This window comes from Chiloscyllium plagiosum, chromosome 2 (assembly GCF_004010195.1).
Source record: "Chiloscyllium plagiosum isolate BGI_BamShark_2017 chromosome 2, ASM401019v2, whole genome shotgun sequence".
Taxonomy (NCBI): domain Eukaryota; kingdom Metazoa; phylum Chordata; class Chondrichthyes; order Orectolobiformes; family Hemiscylliidae; genus Chiloscyllium; species Chiloscyllium plagiosum.
The window spans coordinates 3,894,573-3,913,012 of NC_057711.1; the positions used below are offsets into that span (position 1 = coordinate 3,894,573).

General features: G+C 44.3%; 1 protein-coding gene across 1 annotated transcript in view; it reads right to left on the bottom strand.

The window, feature by feature from the left end:
• The window catches only part of LOC122556516 (uncharacterized threonine-rich GPI-anchored glycoprotein PJ4664.02-like), a 138,875-nt gene that overhangs the window by 48,444 nt on the left and 71,991 nt on the right, over nt 1–18,440 (bottom strand). Inside the window, exons 6-7 of the mRNA XM_043703248.1 lie at nt 10,460–10,579; nt 5,185–5,236 (exon numbers count right to left, since the gene is read on the bottom strand). Coding sequence (XP_043559183.1) covers nt 5,185–5,236; nt 10,460–10,579 — 172 coding nt within the window. The remainder of the gene's footprint in view (nt 1–5,184; nt 5,237–10,459; nt 10,580–18,440) is intronic.

Sequence of the window (18,440 nt, forward strand, 5' to 3'; positions counted from 1 at the left end):
TGGATGAGGGTCGAGCAGTGGATGTAGTGTACATGGATTTTAGTAAGGCATTTGATAAGGTTCCCCATGGTAGGCTTATGCGGAAAGTCAGGAGGCATGGGATAGAGGGAAATTTGGCCAATTGGATAGAAAACTGGCTAACTGGTCGAAGTCGGAGAGTGGTGGTAGATGGTAAATATTCAGCCTGGAGCCCAGTTACAAGTGGAGTTCCGCAGGGATCAGTTCTGGGTCCTCTGCTGTTTGTAATTTTTATTAATGACTTAGATGAGGGAGTCGAAGGGTGGGTCAGTAAATTTGGAGATGATACGAAGATAGGTGGAGTTGTGGACAGTGAGGAGGGCTGTTGTTGGCTGCAGAGGGACTTAGATATGATGCAGAGCTGGGCTGAGGAGTGGCAGATGGATTTCAACCCTGCCAAGTGTGAGGTTGTCCATTTTGGAAGAACAAATAAGAATGCGGAATACAGGGTTAATGGTAGGGTTCTTGGTCAGGTGGAGGAACAGAGGGATCTTGGGGTGTATGTACATAGATCTTTGAAGGTTGCTACTCAGGTGGATAGAGTTTGTAAGAAGGCCTATGGGGTATTATCGTTCATTAGCAGAGGGATTGAATTCAAGAGTCGTGAGGTGATGTTGCAGCTGTACAGGACTTTGGTTAGGCCACATTTGGAGTACTGTGTGCAGTTCTGGTCGCCTCACTTTAGGAAAGATGTGGAAGCTTTGGAGAAGTTGCAGAGGAGATTTACCAGAATGTTGCCTGGAATGGAGAATAGGTCGTACGAGGATAGGTTGAGAGTGCGAGGCCTTTTCTCATTGGAAGGGCGCAGGATGAGGGGTGACTTGATAGAGGTTTATAAGATGATCAGGGGAATAGATAGAGTAGACAGTCAGAGCCTTTTTCCCCGGGTACAACAGAGTGTTACAAGGGGACATAAATTTAAGGTGAAGGGTGGAAGGTATAGGGGGGATGTCAGGGGTAGGTTCTTTACCCAGAGAGTGGTGGGGGCATGGAATGTGCTGCCTGTGGGAGTGGCAGAGTCAGAATCATTGGTGGCCTTTAAGCGGCAATTGGATAGGTACATGGATGGGTGCTTGAGCTAGGACAAATGTTCGGCACAACATCGTGGGCCAAAGGGCCTGTTCTATGCTATATTGTACTAATGTTCTATGTTCTATGTCATTTGTGCCAATGTGCACAATGACTTCTGGCTGCTCAGCCTCCTCCTTGAGAAAATTCTGCAGCCACTTGGAGACACCCTAGACCCTGGCACCGGGGAGGCAACACACCATCCTGGATTCCTGTTTGTGGCCACAGAATCTCCTGCTGTCCCTGTAACTATTGAGTCTGTTATCACTAAGGTCCAGTTTACCTTTGCCCTTTCCCGCCGTGCCCCAGAGCCATAGTGCCACCACCCTGGTTACTGCTGCTTTCCCCTGAACATCATTCCCCCCAACACTATCCAAATCGGTATACTGGTTTTCGAGGGGAATTGCCACAGAGGATTCCTGCATTCTCTGCCTACTCCCTTAGCCTTTCCTGGTGGTCACCTAGCTACTCTCTGCCTGCACTTTTAGGTGTAAAAATAAAACTCTCAGCTGTGATGTTCTCTACACCCCAGATAATCCTGCGTGCATCCAGCTTCAGCTCCAGTTCCCTAACACGGTCTCCTAGGAGCTGCATGAGCTAGGGTGCACTTCTCACAGGTATAGCCTTCAGGGACAATGGAAGTCTCCCTGAGTCCCACATCCTGCAGGAGAAACATGCAACTGCGTTAACTGCCATCTTGACTGATGTAAACTGACCAGGAAAGTTAAAAGGACTTTACTTGAGCTTACCTGGACGTTTTGCTGAGCCACTACTTATTCTGCTACCAAAAATATTTTCTGATCACATGTCTTTCTAGCCTCCCCTCTTTATTTTTTTCTTGGTTGAAGGAGGAGCAAGGAAACATTATAGTGATATAGTGTTTGGGCCTTAAGTACTCCTTGATACCAAGCCTGTGACGATTGGTCCTTCAGTGCAGGTGACTGCTGCCAAAATGAAATCTATGCACCAAAGTGATGCCTCTCCTCTTGGTCACCCTCTGAATTGAATTGAATTGAATTGAGTTTATTGTCATGTATACGGAGGCACATTAAAAAGCTTTGTCTTGTGAGAAATACAGGCAGTTCACAGAGTTAAGTAGCATAGATAGTAAATAATAGGTAAACAGCAAAACCAAAAACACAGGTACAGGCGAATGCTAAGAGTTTGTGAGTCCATTCAGTATTCTAGCGACAGTAGGGTAGAAACTGTTTTGAAACCGGCTGGTGTGTGTGTTCAGGCTTCTGTACCTTCTCCCCGATGGTAGTGGTTGTAGAAAAACATTTTCAGGATGGGTTGGATCTTTGAGAATGCTGGCGGCCTTTCCTTGACAGCGGGCCTGGTAGATGTATTCTATAGATGGGAGGTTGGCTTTTGTGATTATCCAGGCCGAGTTTCCCACTCTCTGTAACTGTCTCCGATCTCAAATTGTACAGTTGCCATACCAGGTAGTGATACATCCAGACAGAATGCTCTCGATGGCACACCTATAAAAGTTGGCAAGGATATTTGCCGAAATTCCAAATTTCCTCAGCTGCCTGAGGAAGAAGAGACATTCTTAGGCCTTTGTAACCAGTCCGTCCATATGAAGAGTCCAAGAAAGCTTGTTGTGGATGACCACTCCCAGGATCTTCACACTCTCCACTCGTTCCACCTCTGTGCCGTTAATGTGTAGTGGGGGCATGACTAACATCCCGCCGAAGTACTCTGCTGGAGTACTTCCACTATTCCAACTATCTGTTTCCCTAGCCATGTCAATAAATTACCTCCAATATCCGGAACTTTAATTTTCCTTACTAGTATTTTGTTTGGACCTTTTTGCAAGTCTCGATACACAACATCCACTCATTCAGCTTTGTCCACGCGACTGATCACATCTTTAAAAAATTCCAGAAGATTTGTCAGGCACGAGTTCCCTTTAGAGAATCCATGCTGACTTGGATCAATCAATTCTATCATCACTTTCCAACTTTCAGTTATTACATCCTTAATAATTGACTCCCAGCATTTCCCCACCACCAATGTCAGACTAACCAGCCTGTAATTCCCCATTTTCCCTCTATCCCTCTTTTGTTTGTCAAAAATCACACAACACCAGGTTATAGTCCAACAGATTTAATTGGAAACACACCAGCTTTCGAAGCGCTGTTCCTTCATCAGGACAACCACCTGATGAAGGAGCGTCGCTCCGAAAGCTAGTGTGCTTCCAATTAAACCTGTTGGATTATAACCTGGTGTTGTGTGATTTTTAACTTTGTACACCCCAATCCAACACCAGCATCTCCAAATCATGAATCCATGTAAGATTCTGTTAATTAATTTTTTAGATTAGAATCAGTCTAAACATTATGGAACAGATAGCAGCACACAGGGGGCTAACACCTTCAACACATTATCTAGGCTGACACCAATTGTTAAAGTGCACCTGAGATGTAACTTGTAAAAAACATTTTGCAATTTACATATGAAAGAACTGCAACTAACATGGTCAGGTACATCACACTGTAAACTTTTGCTATAAATTCTGTGTCTTACAACTGTGTCCTCCACAGCCACCTGATGAAGGAGCAGCACTCTGAAAGCTAGTGCTTCCAAATAACCTCTTGGACTATAACCTGGTGTTGTGATTTTTAACCCCAGTCCAACACCAGCATCTCCAAATCCTTTTCGTTTGGACACCAATAGATTACTTCCACGAGTGACTTCTTTTGCCTGTTATCTCTAACCTTTATCTTTCTCTTACAATCCCAGATCAGTTCTCACCACCATACTGACCTCTTGCTTTATTAACAGACCTAACCCAGCAACATTTCTTTTCTTCTTGTACTTCCAAGTTGTGGAAAAGCCATGCATATTCAGTTCTCAGCCTTTACCACTTTGCAACCATCAGCAGTGGCTATAATGTCATGCTACTTTCTTTCTATTATTCTTTTTCAACTCTATGTTTCTATTATTCTTTTTTGCTTTAATTTTTAATTTATGTCCCTGATTGTCACATTCTGGTTTTCATTTCCGGTGTCACTACCCTGTACTTTGCCTTGACATTTCTCGATAATTTTCCAAGTCTGTCCCAGTATAAACCTATGCCCCCACCCCCACCCTCCCATTGTTTAATTTAAATCCCTCTCTTTGTATTCTAGTCCAGGCCTCACTCCATGGCTGCACTTTCCTCTGTACTGGTGCCAGTGCTGAATAAATTGAAGCCCAATTCTTCTACACTAGATTTTAATCTACAAACACAGTCCTAATCTTACTTGGTCAAAGCCAGTTTGCTCATGCCTCGAGTAGTAATTTTAATTTCATCCCTAATTGCCCATATTCCCTTTGGCAGAACTAAGAAACAGGTTCTGTGATATTGTCGCTACCTCATTAATATTGGCAACTGGATCCCTCCCCTCCCACTCCAAGTTCCTCTCCAGCTCTCAGAAATGTTCTGGTATCAGCAGGCAACACAGGCTTCACAATTCATGCTCTCAACTGGACAGAACTTTATTTGTTCCCTTAACTATACTTTTCACAATACTACATTCCTTTTTCTTTCCCAACTTCAAGGCCCCTGTGACATTGTGCTATGGCCAGCTTGCTCATCTTCTCTGCAGTCCCTGCTCTCACCCACACAGGCTGTAAGTACATTCAATCTGTTGGACAAGTACAAGGTCTGAGACCCTTCGAGCTACTTCTGGATCTTGACAACTGACCTAATCATTAGTTACACTTTCCTGACCCTCACCATCAACTGAATCTGATTAACATAGATACTTGGAGACAGTAAGGACTGCAGATGCTGGAAGCTAGAGTCAATAGATGTGGAGCTGGAAAAGCATAGCAGGTCAGACAGCATGAAGGGTTTTGGCCCATAACATTGAATTTCCTTCTCCTCGGATGCTGTCTAACCTGCTGTGCTTTTGCAGCTTCACATCTATTAACATAAGAGTTACACTTACATTAAGAAGTGGAAAAATACTTTAAAAGATTTGCAGGACTATTGAGAAAGAACAAATGTGTAGGAATAATTGGAAAACTCTCTGAAAAGAATTCAATGCTGTCTTTGTTTGCTTTGAAAGTGGAAGTACTATAAATGAAAATCAAGATTTAGCTTACTTGCACACAGGCGACAGCAAACGTCCTCAGATGACAAAACCATACCTCCAGCCTGATAGGGAAAACACAGAGAGTTAAACACAAAATAATGTGGTTATCTTTCTCAATACTTACAATCTTACACTTTACATGGAATCAGAGACGACTAGAGAACAATAAAGGGTGAAGATTTACAATGAGGAAGGACAATGTTGGGCTATAATGTTGCTGAATATTGATTGATACCCGGATTAGTTCATTTTAGAAGAAAAAAATAATTGCCTTAAAAGGAGTTTAACTGCATTTTAGGCATAATGTCCTCAGTGCACTCAAAGCACACTTGGTAGACCCAATAGTAAACATTGCTTTGACTGCCTGATTGATTGATTTATTGTCGTGTGTACCCAAGTACAATGAATAGCTTTGTTTATGAGCAGTACAGGCAGATCATAGTAAGCAAGGATGCACAGATCAAAAAGACTTTGAGGCATACAGGTTACATTGCTTATTGAGGCTAATAGCAGTCTAATGACGGCCAGGAAGAAGCTGTTCCTGAACCTGCTGGTGCATGTGTTCAGGCTTCTGTATCTTCTGCCTGATTGAAGAGGGCAATTGTAGGTCCAGTGATTAAATAAATGCAGTTAACCATATTGTTTCTGGGTGACATGTTCCTATTAATAGGAGTGCTTCTAGGCAGTGGTCTTAGTAACCAAAGGGTGCAAAGTTAATTCTTTGAAGAGGTAACAAGCAGGTTAGACCAGAGAAACCCAGTGGATGTTATCCAACTAGACTTCCAAAAAGCTTTTGATAAGGTGCCTCATTGGAGGGTGCTGAGTAAGGTGAGGGCCCATGGTATTCGAGGTGAGCTACTGGCATGGATTGAGGATTGGCTGTCTGACAGAAGGCAGAGAGTTGGGATAAGAGGTTCTTTTTCGGAATGGCAGCTGGTGACAAGTGCTGTCCCGCAGGGTTCAGTGTTGGGGCGCAGCTGTTCACTTCATATATAAATGATTTGGATGAAGGGACTGGGGGCATTCTGGTGAAGTTTGTCAATGATACGAAGTAGGTGGAGAGGCTGCAGAAAGATTTAGACAGTTTGGGAGAGTGGTCCAGGAAATGGCTGATGAAATTCAATGTGAGCAAATGCGAGGTCTTGCCCTTTGGTAAAAAGAACACAGGCCTGGACTATTGTTTAAACGGTGAGAAAATCCATAAAGCCAAAGTACAAAGAGATCTGGGAGTGCTAGTACTGGATTCTCTAAAGGTTGACTTGCAGTTTGAGTCTATGGTTCAGAAAGCAAATGTAATGTCATTTATCTCAAATGATGAGGGTTGGAATGTAAAAGCAGTGATGTGCTACTGAGACTTTATAAAGCTCTGGTTAGGCCCCATTTAGAATACTGTGTCCAATTATGGGCCCCCACACCTCAGAAAGGACATACTGGCACTGGAGCATGTCCAGTGGGGATTCATACGGATCCCTGGAATGGTAGGCCTAACATATGATGAATGGCTATGGATCCTGGGATTGTCTTCATTAGAATTTAGAAGATTATAGGGAGATCTAATAGAAAGTTACAAGATAATTCATGTCTTAGAAAGGGTGGACACTGGGAAATTGTTTCCAAAAGGTGGGGATTCTAGGACCCATGGGCACAGCCTTAGAATTAGAGAGGGTCAATTTAGAATGGAAATGAGGAGACATTTCTGCAGCCACACAGTGGTGGGCCTGTGGAATTCATTGCCATGGCGCACAGTAGAGGCTGGGACGTTAAATGTCTTCAAGGCAGAAATTGATAAATTCTTAATCTCGCAAGGAATTAAGGGATACGGGGAGAGTGTGGGTAAGTGGCACTGAAATGCCCATTGGCCATGATTGAATGGTGGAGTGGACTTGATGGGCTGAATGGCCTTACTTCCACTCCTATTTCTTATGGTCTTATGGTCTAAAGACTTTGTAATATGGTAATGGTCACTCATGGCCTGATCCATGCAAATGTGACCTGCCTGCATATTACAAAAACCATGCTGCCATACAATAAGTCATGAAGTGATTGACTATTGGGGTATTTAAGCAACAGTTCCACTGCCTGAACACAAAACTCAAAGAACCACAGATGCTGGAAATCTGAAACAAAAACAGAAATTGCTGGAGAAATTAGCAGGTCTGGCAGCATCTGTGGAGAGAAAGCAAAGCTAATGCTTTGAGGCCAGTGACCCTTCTTCAGAAGTCTCTCAACTAATTCTGCATATGGGTAAAGACAGTTGTAATGGTAGCAATCTGACCTTGTTTAGCAAGGTGAGCTTGCTTTTGATTTGATTTATGATTGTCACATTTACTGAGATACAGTGAAAAGTATTGTTTTGTGTGTTATCCAGGCAAATCATACCTTACATAAGTACATCAGGGTAACAGAAGAGAATGCAGAATATTGTGTTACAGTTACAGAGAAGGTGCAAAGAAAGATCATTTCTAATATATGTTTATAAGTCTGATAACAGCAGGGAAGAAGCAGTTCTTAAAACTGTTAGTATATGTTTTCAAACTGTTCTATCTCCTGCTCGCTGGAAAAGGGTAGAAGAGAGTATCACTGGAATTGAAGGGATCTTGGATTATGTTGGCTGATTTTGATTGTGCTGATGATTGTGAAAGGATACAGCAGGATGGAGATAGACTGGTGACTTGGGCACAGAAATGGCACATGGAGTTGAATCTAGACAAATGCAATGTGATGCATTTTGGAGGTGTGAATTATACTGTAAATGGGAGAGCCCTTGGAAACATTAACATATGGATGGATCTGGGCATGCAGGACCACAGTTCCCTAAAAGTGGCCACACAGGTGGCCTAGGTGATTAAGAAGGTATATGACATGCTTGTCTTCATCAGCCAGGGCATGGAGTATAAGAGTTGGCAAACTATGTTGCAGATATAGCTAAACAAGGTCAGATTGCTACCATTACAACTGTCTTTACCCATATGCAGAATTAGTTGAGAGACTTCTGAAGAAGGGTCACTGGCCTCAAAGCATTAGCTTTGCTTTCTCTCCACAGATGCTGCCAGACCTGCTAATTTCTCCAGCAATTTCTGTTTTTGTTTCAGATTTCCAGCATCTGTGGTTCTTTGAGTTTTCTGTTCAGGCAGTGGAACTGTTGCTTAAATATATCTGCAACATAGGCCACATTTGGGATATATGTGTGCTGTTCTGGTTGGTACATTACCAGAAAGGCATGAAAGCTTTGGTGAGAGTGCAGAGAGGTTCGTCAGGATATTGTCTGGTCTCGAGGGCATTGGCTATGAAGAAAAGTTAAAATGACTAGGATTGTTTTCACTGGGAAGACAGCGGCTGAGAGAAGACCTGATAGTGGTCTACAAAATTATGAGAGCCCTAGATAGTCCGAGGCTTTTTCCCAGGGTGAAAGTTTCAATTACAAGAGGGCACAAATTCAAGGGGAGAGGATCAGGCAACATCCGAGGACCAGGAGAGTAGACATTTTGGGCATGAGCCTTTCATTAGGAATGAGGCTTGTGGGCTAAGGGGGCTGAGAGATAATTGGGAAGGGGGCTGGGAATGCGATAGTTAGATGGAGTTGGGGGTGAAAGTGATAGGTCAGGGAGGAGGGTGGAGAGGATAAGTGAGAAGGAAGATGGACAGGTAGGACAGGTCAAGAGTGTGGTGTTGAGTTGGAGGGTTGGGATGGCCTCCTTCTTCAAAGACCGCAATTTCCCCTGCCACCTGGTCAATGATGCCCTCCAGCGCATCTCCTCCACTTCCCGCACCTCTGCCCTTGAACCCCACCTCTCCAATTGCAACAAGGACAGAACCCCCCCCCCCTTTCCACCACCTCCCCACCCCCGCTAAGTCATAGAGATGTATAGCATGGAAACAGACCCTTAGGTTCAACTTGTCCATGCCAGCCAGATATCCCAACCCAACCTAGTCCCATCTGCTGGCACCCAGCCCATATCCCTCGAAACCCTTCCTATTCATATGCCCATCCAGATATCTTTTAAATGCTGTAATTGTACCAGCCTCCACCACTTCCTCTGGCAGCTCATTCCATACACATCCCACCCTCTGTGTGAAAAGGTTGCCCCATAGGTCCATTTTCTATCTTTCCCCTCTCACCCTAAACCTATGCCCTCTAGTTGTGGACTCCTCCACCCTAGGGAAAAGACCTTATCTATTTATGCTCCTCTTGACTTTATAAATCTCTGTAAGGTCAGCCCTCAGCCTCCAATGTTCAGATTGTTGGTGATATTTACTCCTAGAAACGTGAAGCTCTCAACCACTTCCACCTCAGCACCAATGATACAGGCAGGATGAGTCCTCCACTCTGCTTCCTGAATTCAATGGTCACTTCCTTCGTTTACTGACATTGACTTTAGTCTGAGCTTGTCTTATTTGTTTAATCTTTCGGGGAGTGGGCTTCATTGGCTTAGCAAGCATTTATTACCCTTCCCTAGTTAAAACAGACACACTTCAACCCATTACACTGACTGTACCTTTGCCCTATCAACAGTGTATCCCTCCTCACAGACTCTCTGCATACTGTGTCTGCCTGTTCATCAGCTACCCCATCCTCTGATCCATAGCTCTGGTTCCCAGCCCCCACAAAACTAGTTTAAACCTTCCCAAAGAACTCTAGCAAATCTTCTGCCCAGGATATTGGTGCTCCTCCAGTTCAGGTGCAACCCGTCATTTTCATACAGGTCCCACCTTCCCAAGAAGGTATCCCAATGATCCACATATCTGAAGTCCTCCCTCCTACACCAACCCTGCAGCCACGTGTTCATCTCGGTCTCTGTTCCGAGCTTCACTAGCCTCACCTATGTTCTGCCCACAAAAATGACTGTGTTCCAGCTGCCTGCCACTTTAACACCCCACCCTGTTCCCTGACTATCATCTGTCTCAGGCTGCGGCAGTGCTCCAGTGAAGCTCAACACAAGCTGGAAACACACCACTTCATTTTCTTCTTGGGGACTCTGTGGCTTTCAGGACAGAACATCAAGTTCAATAATTTTCGGACCTGAACCATTCCTTCCATGTCTTTCCCCCAAACCTTGAACTTTTCTCTGCATTGAAACCTTCCCCCCCATTCCCCACCTTCAGAATGTACACCAACGTTTTCTGAGCTGTTATCTGTTCTGAAGAAGGGTCACTGGACCTATAACTTGAATTCTGTTTTTCTCTCCACAGATGATGCCAGACCTGTTGAATTTCTCCAGCAATTTCTGTTTTAGTTTTAATCATCTCTTCTTCCACCTTATAAATGGAATTAATATATTTCTTACCTCAAGGCATGCCTGCAAATCCCCAGCGCAATATATTACTGACTCTTGCATTGCGACATACCCATCAATTGAAATACAATAAACTTGGTTGCACGCATCAATGTTACGTATCTCGTTTACCTGAAATAACAAGATAGAGCTCTCAGCTTAGATTAAACTTGTAAACTGTTATTTTGTGGCAATGTTTCATTTCTCAATGAAGGGAAAAATCCAAAGGAATGCAACGTTTTTCAATATTCTGATCAAGGTAGAATGGATTAGTTATTGTGTAAAGAACCTTCTATACTGTTCCATTAACACTTCTCAAACACAGCTACGTATTTTTTCAGAGTAAAGCTTCCTTTGCCTGTAGCAATAATTTGCCTCTGACCCAGCATTAAAGACACACTTCTTACTACATCAGTGTGGTAGAAACTCTCAAACTGATACCAAATTGAGTCAGTTTTAAGATCTGCATTCATGCCAATCAGAAACTGAATTAGTAATGTCACAAGCAGTCTTACTGGTCTAATCAAATGTTACTTACTGTACTTAATTCACAATTTAGTTACTTTAAAGTATTTACATTGGTGCTGCTCAAAAGTATCATGATCTCCACAAAGCAGAGCTGAAAACAGCAGGGTCATTAATAGCATAATCATCTGAAAGCTTCCTACCAAGTCACATATCATCCTGACTTGGAACCATATTTTTTAATTTATTCATGGATATGGGTGTCACTGGCTAGCCAGCATATATTACCCGCCCCTAGTTGCCCTTGAGAAGGTGGGGGTGAGCTGTCTTCTTGAACCACTGCAGTCCATGTGCTGTAGGTAGCCCCACAATACCCTTAGGGAGGAAATTCCAGGATTCTGACCCAGCGACACTGAAGAAACGGTGATATATTTCCAAGTCAGGATGGAGAGTGGCTCGGAGAGGAACTTGCAGGGGGTGATGTTTTCATGTACCTGCTGCTCTTGTCCTTTTAGATGGAAGTGGCCATGGGTTTGGAAGCTGCTGTCTGAGGATTTTTGGTAGATTTCTGTCATGCACCTTGTAAATAATACACATTGATACCACCATGCATTGGTGGTGAAGGCAGTAAATATTGGAAAAGGTTATGGTGGTGGTAATCAAGCAGGCCTGTTGATATCAAGTTTCTTGTATATTGCTGGAGCTGCAGCCATGCAGGCAAGTGATGAATATTCTATCACCCTCCTACATTGTGTCTTATAGATAGTAGACAGGCTTCAGGAAGTTAGGAAATGAGTTACTCACGGCAGAGTTCCTAGTTTCTGACCTGCTGTTGTAGCCACATCATTGAAATGGCTAGCCAAATCAGTTTCTGGATAATGCTAACCCCAGGATGTTGGTAACTATGAGCTTTGCATGGTCAGGAAGGAGAGATCACATCTATAGTGAATCACAGCCAAATGAAGATATAGTTCAGGGATTTTGGGGCAGTGTGGGAATTTGCTGTAGAGTGGAAGAGGTGCTTTTTGCTTGTTTTTTGGCTCCTAGCTTGTAAGTCTTTTAGAAAGATAAGTCAGAACTAAAGAACATAGGCAAAATACAACACTAAGAAAACATCACACAACAATGAACATTTATTGGTTGGTGATTGCTGCACATTTTGTATCCACTATTGAGAACGGGGCATTGCTGGTTGGCCAGCATTTTTATTGCCCATCCCTAGCTGCCCTTGAACGAATGTGTTGCGAGGCCATTTCAGAGGGCAGTTAAGATTCAACCACATTGTTGTGAGTCTGGAGTCACATTTAAGCCAAAGCAGGTGAGGATGCCAGATTTCCATCCTTCAAGGACATGAGTGAACTGGACAGGTCTTTCCGATAATTGGCAATTTTTTATTTATTCAATGAGATTACTACTCTGCTCGTCCTGTTTTTTAGCTTCCAACCTAACTCTCTGAAATCACTTTTTAGATCATCCCTTTTCCTAGCTATGTCATTGATGCCAATGTGCACCACGACCTCTGGCTGCTTCCCCTCCCCCTTCAGAATCTTATCGACTCAATGTGAGACATCGCAGACCCTGGCACCCAGGAGGCATCATACCATCTGGGAGCCTCATTCTCATCCACAGGATTACCTGTCTGTTCCTCTAACCATTGAATCCCCTATCACTATCACACTCCTATTCTCCCCCCTTCCTTCGGAGCTACAGAGTCAGACTCAGTGCCAGAGATCTGGCTGTGTGGCTTTCCCCTGGCAGGTGTCCCACCACCCACCCACCACCTTCCCAACAGTATCCAAAACAGTATACTTACTATTGAGGGAAACAGCTCCAGGGGCTCCCTGCACTGTCTGCCTGTTCCCTTTCCGTCCCCTGACTGTTACCCATCTACATTTTCCTGTACCTGAGGTGAGACTACATCCCTGTTATTGGGTGGGAAATAGTCAGTGGAGATACAGGATTTTTTTTCAGGTTGGCAACCTGTGACCAATTGTGTTCCACAAAGATCTGCAACTGTTTACAATACACATAAATGAGTTGGGGGGAGAAAATGAATGTACTGTTGTGAAATTTGCAGATTACACGAAAATAGATGGGAAGGCAAATTGTGAGAGGGATACAAATAGTTTACAGAGAGGTATTGTTAACTTAAGTCATTGGACAAAAAGTTGGCAAATGCAGTATAATGTAGGAAAATGTGAAGTTGTTTGTTTTTGAAGCAGATGCAGCAGGTAATCAGGAAGGCTAATGGAACGTTGGCTTTTACTTCAGGGGGGTTGGAATATACCTGCAGCAACTGTATAAGGTGCTAGTGAGACTATGTCTGGAGTACTATAAGCAGTTTTGGTCCCTTATTTGAGGAAGGATATTATTTCATTGGAGACAGTTCAGCAAATGTTCATTCAGATGATCCTTGGTATGGGTGGTCTTTCGATCAAAAGATTGGGTTTCTATGCATTGGAGTCTCATGAGTGATCTCACTGAGACAAGGCACTTGACAGGGTAAATACTGAGAGCGATGTGATCAGGGTAAATAGGTGGTCACACTGTGATCTCTTTGAAGCACAGATTGCATGATTGCTTTGCAGAATACCTATATTCTGTCTGCAAAAATGACCCTGAGCTTCTGGTGATCTGCTATTTCAACACACCTTCGTATTTCCTGACCAATATTTCTATCTTAGGCTTGCTAGAGTGCTGTAATGGAACTCAGAATAAGTTTGAGAAACAATGCCTCATTTTCTGCTTGGGAACCCTGCAAACATCATGACTCAATATTGAGTTCAATAATGTACAGGCTTGAGTACCTTCTCCTATATCCTTACCTGAATCCAACACCCCAGACCATATCATCACATGGGATTGCACCATAAACAGGAGAAAGTGAGGACTGCAGATGCTGGAGATCAGAGCTGAAAATGTGTTGCTGGAAAAGCGCAGCAGGTCAGGCAGCATCCAAGGAGCAGGAGAATCGACGTTTCTGGCATGTGCCTGAAAGGTCGATTCTCCTGCTCCTTGGATGCTGCCTGACCTGTTGCGCTTTTCCGGCAACATATTTTCAGCTTGCATCATAAACAACCCATTATCAGTCACTAAGAGTCTCCATTAGCAACTGCTGATTCCCCAAGGTTGACATTTACCCATTCTTTTGTCTGCCCAACTGTTTTTCTCTTTTTCTGGGCTCTACCTCCACCGATCATTTTCTCCTTGCCCCCTCCCACCCCATCTTTAGTATACTGAGTTTTTCCAACTATTTCTGCTACTGAGAAGATCATTTCCCTCATGGGAGATTGTAGGGCCAGAGGGCACGGCCTCACAATTAAGGGGTGCCAATTTCAGACTGAGGTGAGGAGGAATTTCTTCTCTCAGAGGATTGAGAGTCTTTGGAACTTCTTGTCACAGAGAACTGTGGAGGCCGAGTCCTTGTGTGTGTGTATATATAAAATATATATATGCATACAGGTTGTCGATCAGTCAGGAATCAAGGATTAAGGAGTTAGGGCAGAAAATGGATGAGAGGAATGTCAGCTCAGCCATGATCCTATTGAATATGGAGCAGGCTCAAGGGGCTGTTGTTCCTATTTCCTATAGTCTCATGGTCTTATAATGGGGAATTCAGCAGTGATTATGCCAGTGATTATCAAAGAATGATGGTCAGATTCTCTCTAGTTGGAGATGGTCATTGCCCAGTACTTGTGTGGCAAAAATGCTATTAAACACTTAATAACTGAGAAAGTAGGTTCAGGGGGAGATTGCTCATCCCTTTAAGCTGACGACACCTTCAAGATGACCAGGGCTGATCCTGTATCTCAATGTCAGATTCCTGCTTTCTCTCTACACTCCTTGATGTTTTGAAAACCTAAAACATTATCTACCTCTTTCTTGAATGCAGCCTCCACAGCCTTCTGTTATTGTGAATTCTTCAGGTTGATTGCCTTGTGAGTGATGAAGTGTTTCCTTATCTCAATCTTAAATGGCCTACATTTGTCAGCAAAACCTGATTCTTTTCCAGGTAATTGTCAGTGAACCTCTGACCTTATGGTGGAGGAAAGGTCATTGATGAAGCAGCTGAAGATGGTTGGGCCTTGGATACCACCCTGAGGAACTCCTGCAGAGATGTCCTGGAGCTGAGATGACTGACCTCCATCCAATATGACCATCTTCCTTTGTTCCAATTATGACTCCAGCCAGTCCAGAGTGTGCCCTCTGATTCCCATTGATTCCAGTTTTTTAAGAGGTCCTTTATGTCACACAGCCTTGACGTCACACTCACTATTACTGTGCTAAATGGGGCAAACCTCAGATACCATAGCAACTGAAGGCTGGGCATTCATCGAGCTGTGGGCCATCAACAGCAGCAGAACTGTGCTCCAGCACAATCTGTAACCTCATGGCCCGGCATATCCCCCACTCACCCATTACCATCAAGCCAGGGGATCAACCCTGGTTCAGTGGAGAGTGCAGGAGGGCATGCCAGGACCAGCACCGGGCATTCCCACACATGAAGTGTCAGCCTGGTGAAGCTACCAAACAGGACTACTTGCATGCCAAATGGCATAAACAGTAAGTGATAGACAGAGCTAAGCGATCCCACAACCAACGGATCAGATCTACGCTCTGCAGTCCTGCCACATCCAGCCTTGAATGTTGGTGGGCAATTAAACAACTCAATGGAGGAGGAGGCTCCACAAATAACCCCATCCTCAATGACGGAAACGCCCAGCACATCAGGGCAAAAGATAAGGCTGAAGCTTTTGCAGCAATCTTCAGTCAGCAGTGCTGAGTGGATGATCCATCTCAGCTTCCTTCAATGGTCCCTAGCATTACAGATACCAGTCTTCAGCCAATTTGATTCACTCCATGTGATATCAAGAAATTGTTGGAGACACTGAATATTGCAAAGACCATGGGCCCTGACAACATTCCAGCAATAATGCTGATGATATGTGTTCCAGAACTTGCTGCTCCCCTAGCTAAGCTGTTCCAGTACACTTCCAAAATTGACATCTATCGACAATGTGGAAAATTGCCCAGGTATGTCCTGTACATAAAAAGCTCAACAAATCAAACCCGTCAATTTCTGCCTTGATCAGTCTCCTCTCGATCATCAGTAAAGTGCTGGAAGGTATCATCAACAGAGCTATCAAGCAGCACCTGCTCAGCAATAACCTGCTCATTGACATCCCATTTGGGTTCCGCCAGGGCCACTCAGCTCCTGATTTCATTACAGCCTTGGTTCAGACATGGACAAAACAGCTGAATCCCAGATGGGAGAGTGACAGCCCTTGACATCAAAGCTACATTCAACTGAGTGCGGCATCAAGGAGACCTAGAAAAAAACTAGAGTCAATGGGTGTAGGGGCAAAACTTTCCACTGGTTGGAGTCATCACTAACTATTGGAAGATGGTTGTGGTTGTTGGAAATCAGTCATCTCAGCTCCAGGACATCTCTGCAGGAGTTCCTCAGGGTAGTATCCAAGGCCCAACCATCTTCAGCTGCTTCACGAATGACCTTCCCTCCATCATAAGGTCAGAAGTGAGGATGTTCCCCAATGATTGCACAATGTTCAGCACCATTCGCAACTCCTCAGATACTGAAGCAGTCCATGTTCATATGCAACAAAATCCGGACAATATTTAGACTAACAAGTGGCAAGTAACATTTGCACTACACAAATGCCAGGCTTTGACCATCACCAATAAGAGACAATCTAACCAGCACTCCTTGACACTCAATGGCGTTACCATCACCGAATCCCCCATTATCAACATCCTGCGGGTTTCCATTGACAAGAAACTCAACTGGATTCACCACATAACCACAGTGGCTACAAGAGTAGGTCAGAAGCTAAGAATACTGTGGTGAATAATTCACCTCCTGTCACCCCAAAGCCTGTCCACCATTTACAAGACACAAGTCCAAGTATGATGGACTATTCCCCACTTGCCTGGATGATGGCAGCTCCACCATCACTCAAGAAGTTTGACGCCATCTAGGCCAAAGCAACCCGTTTAACAGGCAGCAATCCAAAACATCCACTCCCTCCACCACTGACGTTCAGTAGCAGCAGTGTGTAGTTGTTAGGTCTCTAGCGCTGGTTGGATGGATGGACAGGAGATTTTGTGGTCAGGAACGGGACTCCTGGAAGGTATGTTGCCTCCCTGGTGTCAGGGTCCAGGATGTCGCCAATCGGGTTTACAAGATTCTGAGGGGGGTGGTGAGCAGCCAGAAATCGTGGTACATACTGGCACCAACGGTATAGTCAAGAAAGGGATTGAGGATCTGAAAAGTGAATACAGAGAGCTAGGTTGGAAGCTGGAGAGCAGGACAAGTAGAGTAGTGATCTCAGGATTGCTACCGGTGCCACGAGATAGTGAGGTGAGGAACAGGCAGCAAATATAGCTTAACACGTGGCTGCGAGGCTGGTGCAGGAGGGAGGGCTTCAGATACCTAGACCATGATACCTTCTGGGGAAGGTGGGACCTGTACATGAAGGACAGGTTGCACCTGAACTGGAGGGGCACAAATGTCCTGGGTGGGAGATTTGCTTGTGTGATTCGGGAGGGTTTAAGATAGTTTGGCGGGAGGGTGGGAATTAGAGTCACATGTCTGAAAGGGGGTCAGTTGCAGACGGGACAGTGACAGGATGTAGTGAATCGATCAGGAAGGTTTCTCACGCAATGAAGCAAAGGGATTGGTTAAAGTGTGTCTGCTTTAACACAAGGAGTTCTGAAATAAGAGTGACGAACTTAGAGCATGGATCAGTACTTGGGGCTACGATGTTGTGGCCATTACGTGGGTTTCACAAGGGCAGGAATGATTGTTTGATGTTCCAGGGTTTAGAACTTTTAAAAAGAATAGGGAGGGTGGAAAAAGAGGGGGTGTAGCATTGCTAATCAGAGAGTGCATCATAGTTACAGAAACAAAGGTTGTTGAGGAAGGTTTGTCTACTGAGTCAGTGTGGATGGGAGTTAGGGACAGCAAGGGAACAGCCACCTCATTGGGGGTTTTCTACAGACCCCCTAATAGCAGTAGGGAGATTGAAGATCTCACAGGCGGGCAGATTCTGGAAAAATGCAGATGTAGCAGGGTTGTTATGGGTGACTTCAACTTTCCCAATATCGACTGGAACCTCCTCAGTGCGGAACTGCTGTTGGTACTTCAGTTGTTGGTAAAGTGTTGGACAAGGTGATAAGGGATAGGATTTATTATCATCTAGAAAAGAATAATTTGATTAGGGATAGTCAGCACGGTTTTGTGAAGGGTAGATCGTGCATCACAAACCTTACTGAGTTCTTTGAGAAGGTGACCAAACAGGTAGATGAGAGTAAACCGGTTGATGTGGTGTATATGGATTTCAGCAAGGCGTTCAATAAGGTTCCCCACAGTAGGCTATTGTACAAAATGCGGAGGAATGGGGTTGTGGGAGATATAGCAGTTTGGATCAGTAATTGGCTTGCTGAAAGAAGACAGAGGGTGGTGGTTGATGGGAAATGTTCATCCTGGAGTCCAGTTACCAGTGGTGTA